The sequence below is a fragment of the Passer domesticus genome, chromosome 15, assembly GCF_036417665.1.
Source record: "Passer domesticus isolate bPasDom1 chromosome 15, bPasDom1.hap1, whole genome shotgun sequence".
NCBI classification, from domain to species: domain Eukaryota; kingdom Metazoa; phylum Chordata; class Aves; order Passeriformes; family Passeridae; genus Passer; species Passer domesticus.
This window is the reverse complement of record NC_087488.1, coordinates 2,362,364-2,380,078: the sequence shown is the minus strand read 5'-3', so window position 1 is coordinate 2,380,078 and position 17,715 is coordinate 2,362,364. Positions and strand designations below refer to the sequence as shown.

General features: G+C 55.7%; 1 protein-coding gene across 7 annotated transcripts in view; it reads left to right on the top strand.

Moving 5' to 3' along the window:
- RAB11FIP3 (RAB11 family interacting protein 3) overlaps nucleotides 1–14,150 on the top strand; it is an 80,469-nt gene extending 66,319 nt beyond the window's left edge. For all 7 annotated transcript variants that reach the window (XM_064390862.1, XM_064390861.1, XM_064390866.1 and 4 more), the window contains 8 exons: nucleotides 2,150–2,243; nucleotides 3,724–3,827; nucleotides 6,015–6,155; nucleotides 6,967–7,048; nucleotides 9,636–9,773; nucleotides 10,655–10,810; nucleotides 11,184–11,324; nucleotides 12,043–14,150. In XM_064390862.1, coding sequence (XP_064246932.1) covers nucleotides 2,150–2,243; nucleotides 3,724–3,827; nucleotides 6,015–6,155; nucleotides 6,967–7,048; nucleotides 9,636–9,773; nucleotides 10,655–10,810; nucleotides 11,184–11,324; nucleotides 12,043–12,156 — 970 coding nt within the window. In that variant the 3' untranslated portion in view covers nucleotides 12,157–14,150. The remainder of the gene's footprint in view (nucleotides 1–2,149; nucleotides 2,244–3,723; nucleotides 3,828–6,014; nucleotides 6,156–6,966; nucleotides 7,049–9,635; nucleotides 9,774–10,654; nucleotides 10,811–11,183; nucleotides 11,325–12,042) is intronic.
- Nucleotides 14,151–17,715: the final 3,565 nt, after the last annotated feature.

Sequence of the window (17,715 nt, the reverse complement as noted above, 5' to 3'; positions counted from 1 at the left end):
TCACCTGGTGCTCACCTTTCCTCCTCTCCCAGCTCTCCCATCCCTCCTGTTCCTGTGCCATCATGATTTTAAAGATAAACTGACTCTTACCTCGCTGTTCTGCCTCTGCCAGGCTCAGGAGGGAGATTTCCCTCTGCAGTTGTTGGGTTTCTCCTTGCTGGTTTCCCAGCAGGACAGGGACACTGTGGAGGAGCAGGCAGCTCAGTTTGGGAATGTTCCTGTTCCTGACACTCACTCTGCTCCCTGTGCTGCCCCAAGCAGCCTCCCTGCACCTCTTCCTCCCGCTCTGCTCTCACACCTTTCCCTTCTCCATTTTTCCTGTGCTCAGCAATCTCCCCTGGCACGGTTCCCCTCCTGGAAAGGAAGCAGATCCTTGATATTACATTTCCTACTTCCACTCATCTTACTTTCTAGAACTTTGTTAAAAACACTGGCAGGAAGGAGGGCTGAGGGGAGCAGCCTGTCCCCAGGTTTCCTGTTTTAGGACTCGTTTTTGTCCCGTGCCTGGCACAGATAATTTTGGGAGGATCTGAGTTAAACTTTTGGGAACAGATATACCCTGTCTTATGGGGGACTGAGCCCTCCTGGCCCTTTGCTTTTCTGAGGCAGGGATGTGTGGGCTTGTGTAAATATTAGTTAATTCAAGAGCAGTCAGGTTTGGTTTGTGATAAGGAGGGAGATAACAGGGTTTTGCCGAGCCAGATCCTTAAGCTCAGCCCAAAGCAAATCCTTTATTGCAGATACTGTAATTAGTGAATAATCCCAAAACATTTGCTTTTAGAAAATTGATTTTATTTTGGTAAGGGCTCTTTCCTCATTTTTCTTATCCGGATTCTGCTTGTGCCAAGAAATCTCAGCTGCTTAAGCCCTGTTGTGCTTGGCACGATTTAAATGACAAATGTGCCTGAGACTTTAAAATCTAAATATAAACTGAGGGTGAGGATGCAAAATCAGGCTGTGGTCTCTTGGTAAATGCCAGTTGTGCTTAGTGAGTCCTGGCATGAACACACTGTGTAGTGGGAGGAATTCAAGAGCCAATGGTACAAATTCTTGGGAAAAACAGAGGTTTAAAGAGACAAAATGGTGATTTTGTCATCCATTCCCTGTTCAAAGCAGGAGAGCAGAGTGTTCTCCTTCTGCCTGGGGTGCCAGGGCTGGAACACACCCCCTCTTCAGGGCAGATCCACAGCCATGCCGAGGGAGCAGCCCCTCCCCAGGGTGTCCTTTAGCTGGTCACAAAGCTGGGGACACCGAGCAGCCCCTCCCCAGGATGTCCTTTAGCTGGTCACAAAGCTGGGGACACCGAGCAGCCCCTCCCCAGGATGTCCTTTAGCTGGTCACAAAGCTGGGGACACCGAGCAGCCCCTCCCCAGGATGTCCTTTAGCTGGTCACAAAGCTGGGGACACCGAGCAGCCCCTCCCCAGGATGTCCTTTAGCTGGTCACAAAGCTGGGGACACCGAGCAGCCCCTCCCCAGGATGTCCTTTAGCTGGTCACAAAGCTGGGGACACCGAGCAGCCCCTCCCCAGGATGTCCTTTAGCTGGTCACAAAGCTGGGGACACTGAGCAGCCCCTCCCCAGGGTGTCCTTTAGCTGGGGACACTGAGCAGCCCCTCCCCAGGGTGTCCTTTAGCTGGGGACACCGAGCAGCCCCTCGCCAGGGTGTCCTTTATCTGGTCACAGAGCTGGGGACACCGCTGTCACCAGGCCTCGTTAATGATTAGCTCAGCCGGGCTGGGGGGTCACAGCAGCCTCAGGGGGGTTTTTCCCTCTCCCTCCCCTTACACCCCACTTCTTCCCAGCCTTATCAGCATTGGGAGTACTCTGGCCTTTGCTGGATAACCCACAGCCTTGGGACTGGGCTAGAGAAAGAAAGTGGGAAGAGGGAGCTCTTATCTCTCCCCATTCCAAAGAGCAAGAGCAATGATCCCGGTGTGAAGTCCCGGGAGCATGTCCACGTTGGAGCGCTGGATTTCCCGGGAGAGCTCGGCGGTGAGGGGACATCCAGCCCTGGAGAGCAGTGCTGAGGATCCCTGGAGAGGCTGAGGAGGGCGGGAGGTGGCGGGCTGTCCCCTGGTGTCAGCATGGTGCCGCTGCTGGGGCTGATGCCGGTGCTGCTGTGGGTCGGGGTGGTTTGTCTCTGTTTCAGGCAGCTGCAGCAGACGAGCTCGCTGGCCGTGGGGGTGATGGAGGAATCCTACCGGGAGAGCCTGGAGTGCACCGACGAGGACATCACCGACAAGGTGGGGCCTCCTTCCCTCCTGCCCCTGGCCTGGGCCGTCAGCATCCCGCTGGTGTGTGCTGGTGCCCTGAGCTTTTCTGAGCTGTTGGGAGGAAGGGGTTCTAGGGTAAGGTCTGTGTTACCATGAGGGTTCAGTGTTCCCAGGCAGGATGAGGCTGAAGCTCCTCCCGGTGCAGATGGGACGTGGGGAGCCCTCCCCATGGAGGGTTTGGAGGAGCAGAGGAGCTCCAGGTGCTCTGCAGGGTCAGGAGGTGACACTGGAGCTTCTCCAGGGGCAGTGGCTTCCCCCAGAGTGCTGGGAGGAGGAATGGGCTGTTCACAGGCAGCATTTTCACTTCTCCTTCACACAAGAAGATGTTCTCAGGTTCTGCTTTTCTGGGGCAACCCACCCAATGTGAAACAGGGACTTCCTCTCCTCGGCACACTCTGCTCGTGCTGTCAGGGTAGAGTTGATTTTGTGCTGGTGCTGGTGGGTTTTCCTGGGGTATTACAAGAAAAGAGTTGTAGGATAAGATAGGAGCACAGGAAACATTGTTTGAGTATTCCTAGTTTAAAAAAAAAAACAAAACCAGGGTAAAGAAGGTATGGGAAAGAAGCTAAGATTGTGTAGATGTCTGCTGAAGTCCTGAAACTCCGTGGAAACTCCCGAAACTCAGGAAGTCCTGAAATTGTCTTGGAAATGGCTTTTTCCAAGACATATCTCTGGAATATGAATGTCCTGAGGAGCTCTGTGTGAAAGAGAAATGTCTATGTGTGGCTGCACTTGGAAATAATTATAATGCAGAGAAGACCTTTAAAAATAAATAAAAATCAATATTTTCCCAGGGGGAAGTTGAATAAAATAGTTGGGTTCCTTAAGGCATTAGACCTGGGAAACCTTTGATGGAAAAGGCACTGCTGGGAAAGGCCTTGTGTGTCTGCATGGCCTCTTTAATACTCCCGTGTCTCCTGCCCTTCTCCCAGAGCCAGGGTTTGGCTTTTCTAGACATGCTCCTCATTTCTTCTCCCCCAGGATTGTTTTATATGGAATTTGAATGAATTAATGCAAATACAGCTGGAGTAAACCCTGTACAAGTACAGGGAGAAAATCCTCACCTCTGCTCCTTCCCCACCAACTGGCATTGATCCCTCCATCAGCTGTAAATTCAGGATTTCCATCCTGTTCCAGGCAGTGGGGACTTATCCAGCCTCAGGGCTGCCCATGGAGCTCTGGAGATCCACCAGGATCTTTCCCTCTGGACTCCTTTTAGGATGCCATCAGGAAGGGGTTGAAGGAAGGAAAGAGTGAAGTGTTTGACCCCAGACTGGTTCATGAGAACCATCAGAACCTGGGAAACCGGGTGGAGAAGGATGTTTAAAAGGGATGCTTTAAATCAAGCCATGACTGCCCAGCTGCAGTGGGAACCCTGCTTGTCTGGGGGTGCTGTGGGGGCTGCCTGGGTTTGGGGCTGCCCAGAGGCTGATCCGTGTCCCTCTGGCAGGTGGTGTTCCTGGAGAAGCGGGTGACAGAGCTGGAGAAGGACACGGCTGCCAACGGGGAGCAGCACAGCCGCCTCCGGCAGGAGAACCTGCAGCTGGTGCACAGGTGAGAGCCCGCCTGGGGCCTTCCCTCCTCGTGCCCCAGCTCCCTTCCCAAACCCAAACCACAGCCCTCAGCAGGGACATTGACTCCATCCCAGCTGCCAACAGGGCACAGTGACATGGAGATGTTCTGTTTTATGGGCTTAAGTTCTCTGGAGCTCCAGGACTTGGCTTTTGGTGGTTTTTACATATGGCTTTTAATTGCTGGAGCTGTGTCAGGGAGGGTCAGGCTGGAGCTCAGGGAAAGGGGGTGCTGGGCACTGCCCAGGCTCCCCAGGGAATGGGCACAGCCCCGAGGCTGCCAGAGCTCCAGGAGTGCTTGGACAATGATCTCAGGGATGCCCAGGGTGGGATTGTTGGCGTGGCTGTGCAGGACTGGGAGCTGGAATCCATGGTCCTTGTGGCTCCCTTCCCACTCAGGATGGGTTTTTGTTGTTATTATTTGTCTTTTGGTTTGGGTTTTTTTTTTTTTTTTAATGTAAATTTTTAATGTAATGTAAAGCTTCCCTGCTCCATGTGTCCCTGCCAAAAGGTCTCTGGAACTCTGGGTCTTGACTTTTTAAAATACATATTTATATTTATATTTATATTTATATTTATATTTATATTTACATTTACATTTACATTTGTATTTGTATTTGTATTTGTATTTATATTTATATTATATTTACTATGTTTTCCTGCCCCACATGCCCCTTCCAAATGATCTCTGGAGCTCCAAGGCTTGCCTCGTGCTGGATCCAGGCCGGGGTGCAGCCCTTTGGATCCCACATGATGTAACCCCTGTGTGTGCTAATCTGCCAGGCTCCTCTCTCCCAGCATAGCTTTACCCTGGGCAGATAAACCCTGCACAGTTTATCTATAGGGCTGTAATTCTGTTAAGTAACAGTCGTGTCAGGGAACTGAGCCACCTAAACAAAGGTTTCCCTAAGCCCTGATAAACTTGGGAGTGAGGGAAGTGTTTTCACTTCAGCAGCTTGGCCCGGAAGTGTCAGCTGGCTCTGGGTGAGCTGGGTGCTGGGAGGAGTGGGATCAGCTGGGAAAAGCCTTCTCCTGGGAAAAGCCTTCTCCTGGGAAAAGCCCCTGCAGAATTTCCAGCTCCCAGCCCCATCCCTGCAAGTGCTCATGGCCGGGTTGGGCAGGGCTTGGAGCAACCTGAGATAGTGAAGCCAGGCTGGCAGAGCTGGGGGTGCTCACCTGCAGAGGAGAAGGCTCCAGGGACACCTCAGAGCCCCTGCCAGGGCCTAAAGGGGCTCCAGGAGAGCTGCAGAGGGACTGGGGACAAGGCATGGAGGGACAGGACACAGGGAATGGCTCCCACTGCCAGAGGGCAGGACTGGATGGGATATTGGGAATTAGGAATTGTTCCCTGTGAGGGTGGGCAGGCCCTGGCACAGGGTGCCCAGAGCAGCTGTGGCTGCCCCATGATCCCTGGCAGTGCCCAAGGCCAGGCTGGGCAGGGCTTGGAGCAGCCTGGGACAGTGGAAGGTGTCCCTGCCATGGCAGGGGTAGGATGAGATGAACTTTAAGGTCTCTCCCAGCCCCAACCCTTCTGGATTCTGTGATCTGCAGTTCTGCTGACACCCAAGGAAGGGTGACCTGCAGATCCCCTGGTTTTTGTTGGGATCACAAGAGAGTGAAAAGAAGAAGGATTGAGGCTGTTGCCTTTTCTCAGCAACAATACCACTTCCTGCTGGAAACAGCTGAAGGAGAATTTCTTTGCCATGGCTACTGCAGGTGGAACCACAAACCCTGGGATTTGTTTTTGGATTAGATGCTCTTAAAGGTCTTTTCCAACCTCAGTGACTCTGAGATTCCCATTGAGAGATGTGTATGTGCGTGGCTGCACTTGGAAAAAATTCTAATGCATAGAAGACATTTAAAAATAATTAAAAATTAACTTCTTTCCCAGGCTGGGAATTGAATAGCATGCTTGTGTTCCTTAAGGCATCTGACTTGGGAAACCTGTGATGGAGGAGGTGCTGCTTCTCCTGCTGCATCTGCTGGGATGCAGTGAAGCTGTGTGAGATGTGATTGGTGTGTTTGCCCTGGAAGCTTGTTCTGTTTTACCATCTCCTTCTCCCAGCTCACCTGAGGGGTGGGAAAGGGGCTGGGAAGAGAGTCTGGTCCCTGCCTGGGATGGCAGCCTGCTCCCAAGGACAGTTCAGTCCCCTCTTTGTCCTCTCTGCAGAGCAAACGCGCTCGAGGAGCAGCTGAAGGAGCAGGAGCTGAGGGCTGACCAGACCCTGCTGGAGGAGATCAAGAAGCAGAGGGAGCTGCTCAGCAAGATGGAGAGGGAGAAGAGCATTGAGATCGAGAACCTGCAGGCCAGGTGGGGCTGGGGGGGCAGCTCTCCTGGAGCCACCCCAGAATCTGTGCCCAGGCAGCCCTGGGGGGACACAGGGAGGCAGGCAGGGAGTTTGAGTGGTTCAAGGTGTGACTGAAGTCACCACAAACCCTGGGGTTTGGTTATTTCCACCTTTGGCCCACAGACCTAATCTTGGAGTCTTTATTTGAGCTGCTCTCATGCATTTTAAGTTTAGCTCCCACCCTTTATCCGTGTGCCTGCCCTGCAGTGTGGGGATGAAGAGGGGATTTGTTAGTGCTTCTTCCCATAAATGACCCCTTGGGGTACTTTTAATGCCCAGATGCTTTCCACCTTGATGGAAACAGGCAAATGCCTGGCAAAGAGGCAGAGTGTCCCAGCCAGGGTGCTTCGTGCTGCCTGGTGGATTCCAAAGGAAGAAGTGGGCTGGGAGAGGTGTCAGTTATTTGAGAGGGTTTTTCCAGCTTGCTCAGAGTGTTTTGCTGTTGTTCATCCCATGAAGTCAGTGGAAGGTGAAGACAGTGGGGTTTTACCTGGGAATGCAAACCCAGAGCCCTCTCTGACCCCCTGTTCTCTTGTCTCTGCTGCTGAGGCTTGTCCAGGGACTGAAAAAACCCTTGGAACAAGGAGTAGCACTGGAGCTGATGGATGTCAGCATTGTGTAGGTGCCCCTCTCTTTCCCCTGGCAGCAGAAATATCTCAGGGTTTGCCTGGAACAGATGAATCCCTGCTGGCTTCCCTTTGGTTTAGTATTCCTGGGGATGTTTTCTCCCCCACGTGGGATGCTGGATGAGTCTCACACCCATTCCCTCTGCAGGCTGCAGCAGCTGGATGATGAGAACAGCGAGCTGAGGTCCTGTGTCCCCTGCCTGAGAGCCAACATCGAGAGGCTTGAGGAGGTGAGGCCAGAGGGTGCCTGGTTTTGGGATGAAATTCTGGCTTTGGGATGAATTTTCATGAACATGAGATCCATTTAATGTAACAAACCAGTTGCTTCCATTCTCCAGTCGCTGCACACCCCACTTTGGACAGCACTGTCCCACACAGTTATCCTTGCAGTTTCCCACTGTTCAGCCTGGAAGCTTGGAATAAACCCCTGATGAATCTCTGTGGCAGTGCCTGCTCAGGAGGGGACTCGTGCCCTCTTGTGGAAGCTTGTCCCCATCCCTGTCCCCATCCCTGTGGCCAGTCCAGTGCAGGGGAGCAGGGATGCTCCATCTCCATGTCCTGGGGTTTGTGAGTTGAGTTTTCAAAGACCCATGTCACCTCCCAGCCCCTCTCACTGTCACCCTGCTCAGGATCCAAGGCCCTGCAGGGCTGGGGCTTCCCGAGGCTCCTTGGGCTGGGCAGGAGCCTCACCTGCAGGGATAGTGTGGGTCACAGGTGGGACACCTGGAACAGGGGCTGCATGTTGTCTCTGCCAGCCTTGGGGCAGAAGTAAGGTTAAAACTGAGCTGAAATCAAACCTCCTCTCCCAGCTGAAGGGCCTGAGGCATTTTATCCATGTTTAATCCCACGGGAGAGCTCTGCAGCTCCATCCCTCCTGATGTGGTCTTCATCTGCCAGGACCTTGTGAGCACAGCTGAGGCTGGGGGCAGGAAAACCCCGTGGCTCTGAGGATGAATTCCCAGCCATGGGAAGTTGGTTTTGATCCATGCAGAGCCATTCTCCTTTCCTCCACAGTGAATGGGTGAAGGAGGAGAAGAGCAGCACTCACTGCCCCTCCCTGCCCAGGAGAAGCCTGGCTGACGAGCTGCTCTCCTGTCCAGTGCCCAAAAATCAGGGTTTTGTTGTCAGTGTTGCCTTTCCTGCTGGCCTGGTGCCTTTGGTGCTGCTCTGTGGAGCAGGACACCCCCGAGCTGTGGAGTCTTTGCTTCTTTTCTGCCAGGGTCAGGGTTAAATCACAAGAAGGTATTTCTTATTGGGACTCAGATGTTTATTAGTTTTTATCTTTGTCACAGTCTCACAAACCCTGAGCTCTACAGCACTTCACTTCAACAAACTAAAAATGGAGTCCCATCTCTCTCTACAAGGCCTTTTAAGGATAAACTGTCCAATTAAGAAATTATACCTAAATTATTTTTACTTTTAACCCAATAACCAACCACCCATGCCCACAATGTGGACTTTTTATCCAATTACACAAAACCACCCAAACCCAAGGAGAAGAAGGTGAAGAAGGAGGACCAGCCTCTGCCCTAAAACCTCCATCTTGCCTTATATATTTTACTATATTCTAAAACCTTAACTCTGAGTTTCCCACCCTGTGATAACACACACTTCTATCAAACTCCACACCCACAGTCCCAGTTCTGTCATTCCATTTTGGAAGCCTTCTCCACAGCCTCAGGTCAGTGCAGTGTTCTCTGGGGGGTCAGTGCCTGGCAGCACAGAAAGTCTGACATTCTCAGCAGCCAGGGTTCCAGCTCAGAGCCAGCATCTGGAGCTCCCCCAGGGAGCTGCTCCTCAGCCCTGTGTACCCCAGGCCATGCATCAGCAGCCCTGCAGGGGCTCCTGTGGCATTCTGGAGTTCTGAAAGCCAAAACCTTTCCCATGGGACTGGAAGCTGTGAGCCTGGGGAGGTTTGGAAGGGCAACAATGGTAAAACTTGTGGGTTGAGGGAAAAGAGAGTTTGTTAAGTAAAGCAAAAGCTGCCCACAGAAGCAAAGCAAAACAAGGAGTTAATCCCTGCTTCCCAAGGCAGACAGGTGTTCAGGCATCTCCTGGAAAGCTCCATCATCAAGCAGGGAGCCTAACTGTGACTTGGGAAGACAAATGCCATCATGCCATACACCCCCTTTTTCTCATTCTTCCCCCACCTTATATTGAGGAACATGTTGTCATACAGTATTAAATACCCATTTTGAGTTTTGGGATCAGCTGTCCCAGCTGTGTCCCCTCCCAGCTCCTTGTGCACCTCCAGAATCCTTGATGGTGGGGTGCAGTGAGAAGCAGAAAAAGCTGGTCACAAGCAGAAGGTGCTGCTCTAGGGGCTGTTGGCATCTTCACCTGCATCCCAAACATTCTGCCAGGGCTTTGGGAGAGGAGAAGGGAACAGAGCTGGGCTGTGTGTTTTACATCCTGGCTTCAGCTGGTCTGTTCCTTCTTGGATCAGCCCTCAATTCAAACCTTTCATGTCTGAAACCAAGAGGGAGGTAAAAATCTCAGATTCAGGACTTTTCTGAAATCCAGACATAAGGAGCTTTATGATTGAATGTCTCTCCTTGGCCTGGAGCCCCGTGCTGGCCCCAGCCCATCCCACACCAGCAGCGTGCTTCCCAGAAAACAGCACAAGAGTGGATATTCATGTGGATTCACTTGGAGCCATCCCTGGCTGCCTCCCTCAGTGCTGCCAAGGCCCAGGCTCTGAGCAGATGAGATCCCAGCAGGCAGAGCCTCCTGGTGCCTCAGGAGAGGAGCATTCCCTGCGGAGCCAGCGCCCAGCAGGGCTCCAGGGCCTCTCACGGGGCTCTCGTGTCCTTGCAGGAGAAGCAGAAGCTGCTGGATGAGATCGAGGACCTCACTGTGCAGCTCACAGAGGAGCAGGAGAAAAAGAGGAAGATGGGGGACAAGCTGAGTCAGGAGAGGCACCAGTTCCAGAAGGAGAAGGAGTCAACGCAGGAGGTGAGTGGAGTCCGGGCCTCCACAGCCCTGTCCCCAAGTGTGGGAATCTGGCCTTGGCAGCCTCTCCAGAAATGGGTGCCTGCAGCAGTGAGTGCAGAGGAGAGGGCTTCAGCAGCAGCACCTCAGCCACTTTGCTGCTCTGGAATCCATCCAGCACTGTCCCTGCAAGGGGCTGTGCCACCCTGGCCCCTTCCCTTCCTGCCTGGAAGGAGCAGTGGCACAGGCACATGGAGCCAGCAGGAGCAGGGGGGGTGGGAGCTGAGTGCTTGGGGGCTGGAACACACCCTCCCAGTGCTCCCATCATCTGTGCCTGCTGATTCCAGCTGGAGGCCCAGGCAGGGCTGCCTGTGGTGGCAGGAAAGGAGCTCTGGCCCAAAGTTGTCACCGTGGTGTCACTGAGGGCTCTGAGTGAGAGGGGACCCAACCCTGCAGCAGAGGGACCCACATTGCTGGGGGGTCTTTGCTGCTGCACATCCAAACCCAGCATCTTTGGCCCTCCAACAAGGTCCTTGCAGGGCTGTGCCCATGTGTTTCAGTAGCTCCCCATCTCCTGCTCGCTGGGGGTGTGAGGGAGGAAGAGGGAACCAAGTTCCCCCCAAAAAGGAATTCGATCATGGAATGGTTTGGGTTGGGAGGGACCTCAAAGCTCATCTTGTTCCACCCCCTGCCATGGGCAGGGACACCTTCCACTGTCCCAGGTTGCTCCAAGCTCCACCAGCCTGGCCTTGGGCACTGCCAGGGCTCCAGGGGCAGCCACAGCTGTGGCCAGCAATCCTGCTGCAGCAATCCCCGGAGCTGCTCCCACAGCAGCCACATCCAGAGGGTGCTGCTGGATCTCCCAGGCCTGTTGCACCCAGCTGTCCCCTTGCCTTGCTCTGCAGCTCATCGAGGACCTGAGGAAGCAGCTGGAGCACCTGCAGCTCTTCAAGCTGGAGGCAGAGCAGCGCAGGGGCCGCAGCAGCAGCATGGGGCTGCAGGAGTACAACAGCAGGACACGGGAGACAGAGCTGGAGCAGGAGATCAAGCAGCTCAAGCAGGTAAGGAGGGCTGGGCTGGCAGGGAAATGGTTCCCTGATGCCAAGGGAGGACCAGCAGGGTCCAGGGGCTTTCTCCCAAGGGATGGAGTGGATCCAGGAGCCCAGTGCTGTCTTGCTTTCCTGTCCTGGGAGGTTGGTGCTTTCTCAGGGATAGCAGGAGCCCTTCTCTCTGCTGTGTTCCCTGCATCTTCCCAGTGTGTCTCATGCTTCCAGAGGTTCTCCAGGCTCTGCTGAGATGGAGGCAGCAGCCCATGTGCTGTTCCCAGCCCTGTGTGAGCTGTGTTAGGGTGAAAGGCCCTGTCTGCCTTTGCTGGTCTGGATGAGCTCTGAGCACCAGGTGCTCCAGCAGCGTGTGGTTTTTGTGTGTGAACAGGATAACAGGAACCTGAAGGAGCAGAATGATGAGCTGAACGGGCAGATCATCAACCTGAGCATCCAGGGAGCCAAGAACCTGTTCTCAGCCTCCTTCTCAGAGTCCCTGGCAGCAGAGATCAGCTCTGTCTCCAGAGATGAGGTACGTGCCATGAGGAGCTGCAGGCTCACACTGCACCTTCCTGAGTGCCCCCACCTGGCATGGCCTGGGAGGAGTGGATGTGCCCTGTCTGCGGCCCAGCCCATGCCCAAAGTTCCCCTGAAAGCTGGCAAGAGCAGAGAAATCCCCACACAATTGTCTGTAGAGCTCTCAGGACTTACCCTGCCTGCCAGCCCTCCCTCCTGGGAACAGGGAAGCTGCTCCCTGCCCGTTTGCTGGTTCTGGCAGCTCTGCTTTGCCTGCCCTGGGACAGCCTTCCCCTTCCAGGACAGAGCAGCCACCACGGGCTGTGTCCATCAGTCTGGAGCTGTCTTTAAACCCTGGGAGCCAGGATATTCCCCCTGGAGATCCCAGCTCCTCCAGCACGTGTTCTCCCTGAGCACCAGCCAGGGGTGGCTGAGCCTGCACAAGCACTGGAATTAAATCTTTAACACCTCAACAAGTGGGGAAACACACCTGGATATTTTGGGAATCCAATGGAGATGTGGTGCTCCCTGCTCTCTCCTGGGCCCCATCAGGCTGAGAGCTTGAGGAAGGACAGGAGTGAGCAGGACCAGTTTTTCCCTGGCCATTTAAACAGGGTCAGGAATGTCCCCGTCCAGAGTGAAGAGCCAGGGAGTGAGCCAGGGATGCACAGAGCCACGGGAAGCCCTGAGCAGTGTCAGGAGTGACCTCTCCCTCCCTCTCCCCTCTGCTGCAGCTCATGGAGGCCATCCAGAAGCAAGAGGAGATCAACTTCCGCCTGCAGGATTACATCGACAGGATCATCGTGGCCATCATGGAGACCAACCCCTCCATCCTGGAAGTCAAGTAACACAGCCGGGAGGATTTGGTGCTCTGAGAGGATGAAGAGGGACTCCAAATGTCTTTGCACTTGATGAAGGCACAAGGAAGCCTCAGGTCGGGGAGTGACTGAGCCACGGACCAGGGAAAAGGAAAACCAGCAGCCAGGCTTTGTCTGACTCCGTTGTTTTGAAGCCCTCCTGGCTGTGGAGGGGTGAAAGGGAACCTGGAGAAGGAGCTCAGGAAAGGGACACGGCAGGAAGTGCCTGTGGCGCTGGGGACTGTCCCGACAGGCACCGCCCCTCCGAGGGACAGCGGGATGGAGATGGAAGCGGCAGCGCTGGCTTTGCCCTGCCCGGCCCGAGCATCCGCCGTGCCAAAGTGTCCCTGACACACTCACCGGGCAGAGCTGGAACCAGGGACGCGCCTCCCGGACTCGCACAGCGTTGGGGTTTGGTTTTGCTTTGGGGTTTTGGTTTTGTTTTTTTTTTAATTAACTTAATGCAAATGGCCTCATCCAGCTGGCTCAGCCCATCCTTGCCCGTGCTCCTGCTGGGGCCGGCTGCGTGCAGAGCCCGCAGTGGCTGTGGGGACAGGGCGTGAGCACGCTCGGTCACCTGCCTCCTTATTTATTTTTGCTGTCCGTGGCTCAGTACTGTCGGCACGTCTCGGCATCCCGGCTCCACTCTCCTCCTCCCTTCTCTTCTGCCGGGCTCTGCCGTGAGGCGGCTCCGGGAGGAGCTGTCACTCGTCCCACCGGGACAGACACGCGGGGCAAGGCTGCAGCTCCTCACCCCGCGCTGGAGCCGGTCCTGGCCGCCTCTCCTCGTCCTGGGTGGGACACGCAGCGCTTTGGGAGCTGCAGCGGAGAGGCCCGCGGTCCCCAGGTCACCTCCCGAAGCCTGGGGACAGCGGCCTGTGCCATTCCAGCCGGAGCAGGGCTCTGCTGGTGATAGCGGCAGCCCTGGAGGGAGAGCCTGCTCCGGCTGCCTCCCCCTTGCTGGGCGCGCCAGGGCTGCAGGAGCCGCGCTCTTCCTCACCCCTGGCACCGGCCGGGGCTGGAATCTCTGTGCCGATGGGAGGGGAGCTGGAGAACACCCGCAGCTCCCTGGGAAACAAAAGCCATGTTTACACCAGACAGCTCTGGGCTTGCTGGCACAAGCGGCCGTGGTGGCCCCGGCAGTGGCCGCTGTCCCCCCCTGCTCCCCGGGGCTCCCGGGGATCGGCTTCAACCCGCGGGTCCTCTTCCTGCTCGTCAGGTTTTGGGAATGCCAGGACGGCCTGGAAGCAGCAGCCACAGCAATCCCGGGGGGTCATGCTCCCCCCAAGCCCCTTCCAGCCCTCAGGGTGGCCCTGTGGGGACAGCGGCCAGGCCACGGCCACGGCACCTCTGGGGGCTGCTCCCACAGAGCAGCGGGGTCAGGGGGAGCCCCAAAGCCCGGGGCAGCTCCTGCACCCCAGCCCTCCCTCCCTGCCCCGAGGCCGCGGGAAGAAGCCACGTAATGTACATTTCCAGAGAAGCTTTGGGTGTAAATCAGTGTATACTTGGAGAGGGAAAATTTTTCTATCTTGTAGAGTAGGTATTTTTATAGAATGAAGGTTGATCCATTTTTTTAATACTTTAAAAGAAGAGAGAAATGTATCTGTGTATACACAAAAGCATATATATATATATGTATAAATATATAAATATTGGAGATCTGCCTTTCTCGACCGGGGATCCCGGATCCCCAGGTCTCAAACAATCGTTTGTTTTTTCCTGTCGCTCTCACAGAGGTACTGTAACTGTAAATAAGCACCGGGGAAAAAAAAAGTTTTAAGCAAACAAAAAGCACTGACTTGCACATTCACCATGCTTTAAAGTCCCTATGGAGAGAGAAAAACAAAAAGTGTACATCCTGAAAATGTTCCTCTTTCCCGACCGGTATGTGAAGGAAGTCCCCCAAAAAAGAGGCAAAAACGGTATTGTCTTAACTGATGTATCAACTCTTGTCGGATTAAAAGCTGTTACTATTCCTGCCCAGAGACTTTGTTTCCACAGAGGTGGATTGGAGCATCCTGAGGATCCCAGTGCTGAGTTGGAGCATCCCCAGTATCCAAGTGCTGGATCTCCCGTGGGGCTGGATTGAGTGGAAATGCTCCTGCACCAAGGAAAGCCCTGATTTGGGAGGATGAGGATGAGGATGAGGATGAGGATGAGGATGAGGATGAGGATGAGGATGAGGATGAGGATGAGGATGAGGGAGGCTGGACCCTGCTGATTCCAGAGGGATCAAGGTCAGAGGGAGCCAAATCTCCCCAGCCAGCCAAGCTGTGTGGGTGGGGATGGGGGAATTCCCCCTTCACCTTCCTGGAGGATCCAGGCGGGACCCCGGGAGCTGATCCTGCTGCCCAGGGACGGGGCAGGCTGGGACAGGGACTCTGGGTCTGCTCCAGGCAGGAACACGGAGCTTTCCTTCCCTCCACTCCAGGAGACCCCCCTCGGAGCCCTCGGCTGTTCTGAACTGCTCCAAAAATCCCTTAAACGCCCTCACCTCCCTGCTAAGCTGCTCCCCACCCCTCTAAGCCTCCTCCACCCCTCCCCACCCCTTTTAAGCCGCCCCAAAGGGCCCAAACGTGCAAAATCCCCTCCCAGCTCCCGCCGTGCCTCCGGATGGCTCCAGACTGTTCCTCTGAACTGCTGCGGGCAGCCCTGAGCTGCAGCACGGAGCTGGGAAAGCTCTGACACACCCTGAGAGCTCTGAAACCCCCCAGATTGCTCCAGCCTGCTCCATGGTGCTCAGGGCAGTGCTGAGGCTCCAAAACATCCCCAGAGCTGCTCCAAAACATCCCAGAGCTGCTCCAAAACGTTCCAGAGCTGCATAAAACATCCCAGAGCTGCTCCAAAACGTTCCAGAGCTGCTCCAAAACATCCCAGAGCTGCTCCAAAACGTTCCAGAGCTGCTCCAAAACATCCCAGAGCTGCTCCAAAACATTCCAGAGCTGCTCCAAAACATCCCAGAGCTGCTCCAAAACGTTCCAGAGCTGCTCCAAAACGTTCCAGAGCTGCTCCAAAACATCCCTGACGTGGTCCAAAAAGTCCCTGACATGCTCTAAAACATCCCTGAGCTGCATAAAACATCCCAGAGCTGCCCAAAACCATCCCAGAGCTCCTCCAAAACACCCCTGCCATGCTCTGAAGCATCTCTGAACTGCTCTAAAACAGTCCCTGAGCTGCCTAAACTGTCCCTGAGCTGCCCTAAAACATCTCTGAGCACCTCCAAAGCATCCCTGAGCATCTGTAAATCAGCTCTGCAGCATTCCCAACTGCTCTACACCCTGCAAGCAGCTCTAGAGTGCACCAAAGGTTTCCCTAAACACCTCTAAAACCTCCTTTTAAAAATCCCTCTGAAATCTCAACCTCCAACATCTCGAAGCTGCTCTAGAAATGGGGTGGGTAAATAGCTCTGGGGGTATTTCTGTGCTGCTGGGCTGCCTCAAGAAGCTGTAAATCTCTTCTGAGCAGCTCAGGCTCTGGAAGGATGGAGCTCTGGCCATTACTGAACCACTTGAACTGCTCAAACAGTTCTTGTGCTCCTCCAACCAGCCCTGAAAGGCACCAAGATGCTCAAACTGCCTCGAAGTAGCACTTGAAGCCCTCTAAACTTTTCTAAAACTCCTCGAAATAGCTCAAAATGGATCATAGGAAAGGTCTCCTGGCAGCTCTGAAGCTCTCAAAGCCTCCTCTGTGCAGCTGTGAAACTCCTCAAGTGCCCCAACAGCCTCCAAAAGGCCTTGAAACCCTCTGGACCTTCTTCATGTGCTCTCAAAAGGGTTAAAATTTTTTATAACATCTCTAAACTCAGTTTGCAACTACCCGAAACCCTCTCTGAACGACATCAGAGGGGCACAGGCAACCCTAAAACAACTCCAAAGCTTCTCAAAAACTCATTAAAAAATAATCAGGGCTGCTCCAAAGCACTCCAGCTCTTCTGCTCCTCTGAAAAGGGCTCTGCATGGCTTAAAATCTCTCCAGCCTTTTCAAAACTGCTCCAGAAAAGTCCTAAAGCTCTGAAGGTCTCTGCATGCCCAGAACAGCTCCAGAGCTGGTCCCAGCCCAGCCCAGCTCTGGCCCTTCCACCCAGCTGGGGGGGCTGAGCACGGTGACAAAGCCCAGGGCTGGGGACAGGTCTGGGCCACTCATGGCCAGAAGGACCTGGAGGGTGTCCAGGGAAGGGAACAGAGCTGGGAAGGGTCTGGAGCACCGGGAGCGGCTGAGGGAGCTGGAAAGGGGCTCAGCCTGGAGAAAAGGAGGCTCAGGGGGGACCTTGTGGCTCTGCACAGCTCCTGACAGGAGGGGACAGCCGGGGGGGTCGGGCTCTGCTCCAGGGAACAGGGACAGAAGGAGAGGGAACAGCCCCAAGCTGTGCCAGGGGAGGTTTAGGTTGGATATTGGGAAAATTCCTTCATGGAAAGGGTGGTCAGGCAGTGGCACAGCTGCACAGGGCAGTGGTGGGGTCCCCATCCCTGGAGGGGTTTGAAGATGTGGATGTGGCACTTGGGGACAGGGTTCAGTGGTGGCCTTGGCAGTGCTGAGGGACATTTGGACTCTGTGATCTCAGAGGACTTTCCCAGCCACAACAATCCTGTGGTTCTATGGGCCAGTGGCACTTCTGAATGTCCCCAAAGCCCGGCCACGACCAAGGCCACCATCATGTCCCACGTGCCCTGGTCCCTGTGCTGTGTCCCCACGCAGGGCTGGCTCCTGCAGGGCTCCATGGCCGTGTCCCCATGCGGGGCAGGAATGTGCTCCAGCCCACACGAGGGGCTGTGCTGCAGGGAAGGGGTTGCTCTGTGTGCAGCAGGGATTTCCAGCTCCTTCTCCTTCCCCATCTGCTGCCGACCCCGGCCGGGGCTGGGATGGGTTAACTCTTGGCAGCCGGGCTGAGGGCAGCCCTGAGCCCTGGGACTCGCCGTGGGCAGAGCACCGGGGTGGCCGCGGGGAACGCAGTCCCAGGGATGCTCCAGCCCCGGCAGGGACACACCGGAGGGAGGTGACACCGCAGCAGACCCCACACCCAGCGGGAGACAGCGACAGCCGCCCTGCCTGCTCCAGACCATTCTCCTCCTCTTGCTCGAAACTGGGAATTCCCGCCGATGCAGAACCTGGGGAGGACAGGCCGCTTGGAACGCCCTGCCCCTGGAGCCTGGCAGGGCACCCCAGCCTGCCCGGGACCCCCAGCCTGGCCGGGCTCCCTCCCCGCCTCTCCGGGACCCCCAGCCTGCCCGGTATCCTCCAGCCCGCCGGGGCCCCCCAGCCTTCCTGGGAGCCCTCCAGCCTGGCCAGAAACTGCCCCCGGGGCTCTCCGGGACCCCCAGGCTGCCCGGGACCCCCGGCCGGGGCTGCCGCCTCCCAGCGCCCCGGGCCGGGAGGGCGCGGCGGAGCTGCGGGGGCCGGCCCGGGGGAGGCGGGGGGTCCCGGGCCGGGGCGGGGGCGCAGGCGGGACCTCCCCCTCCCCTCCCTTTCCCCTCCCCTCCCCCGGCCGCTCCCCTCCTCCTTCCCCTCCCGGCGAGGGCAGCCGGCGCCGGCCCGTCCCGTCCCGGGGCTCGG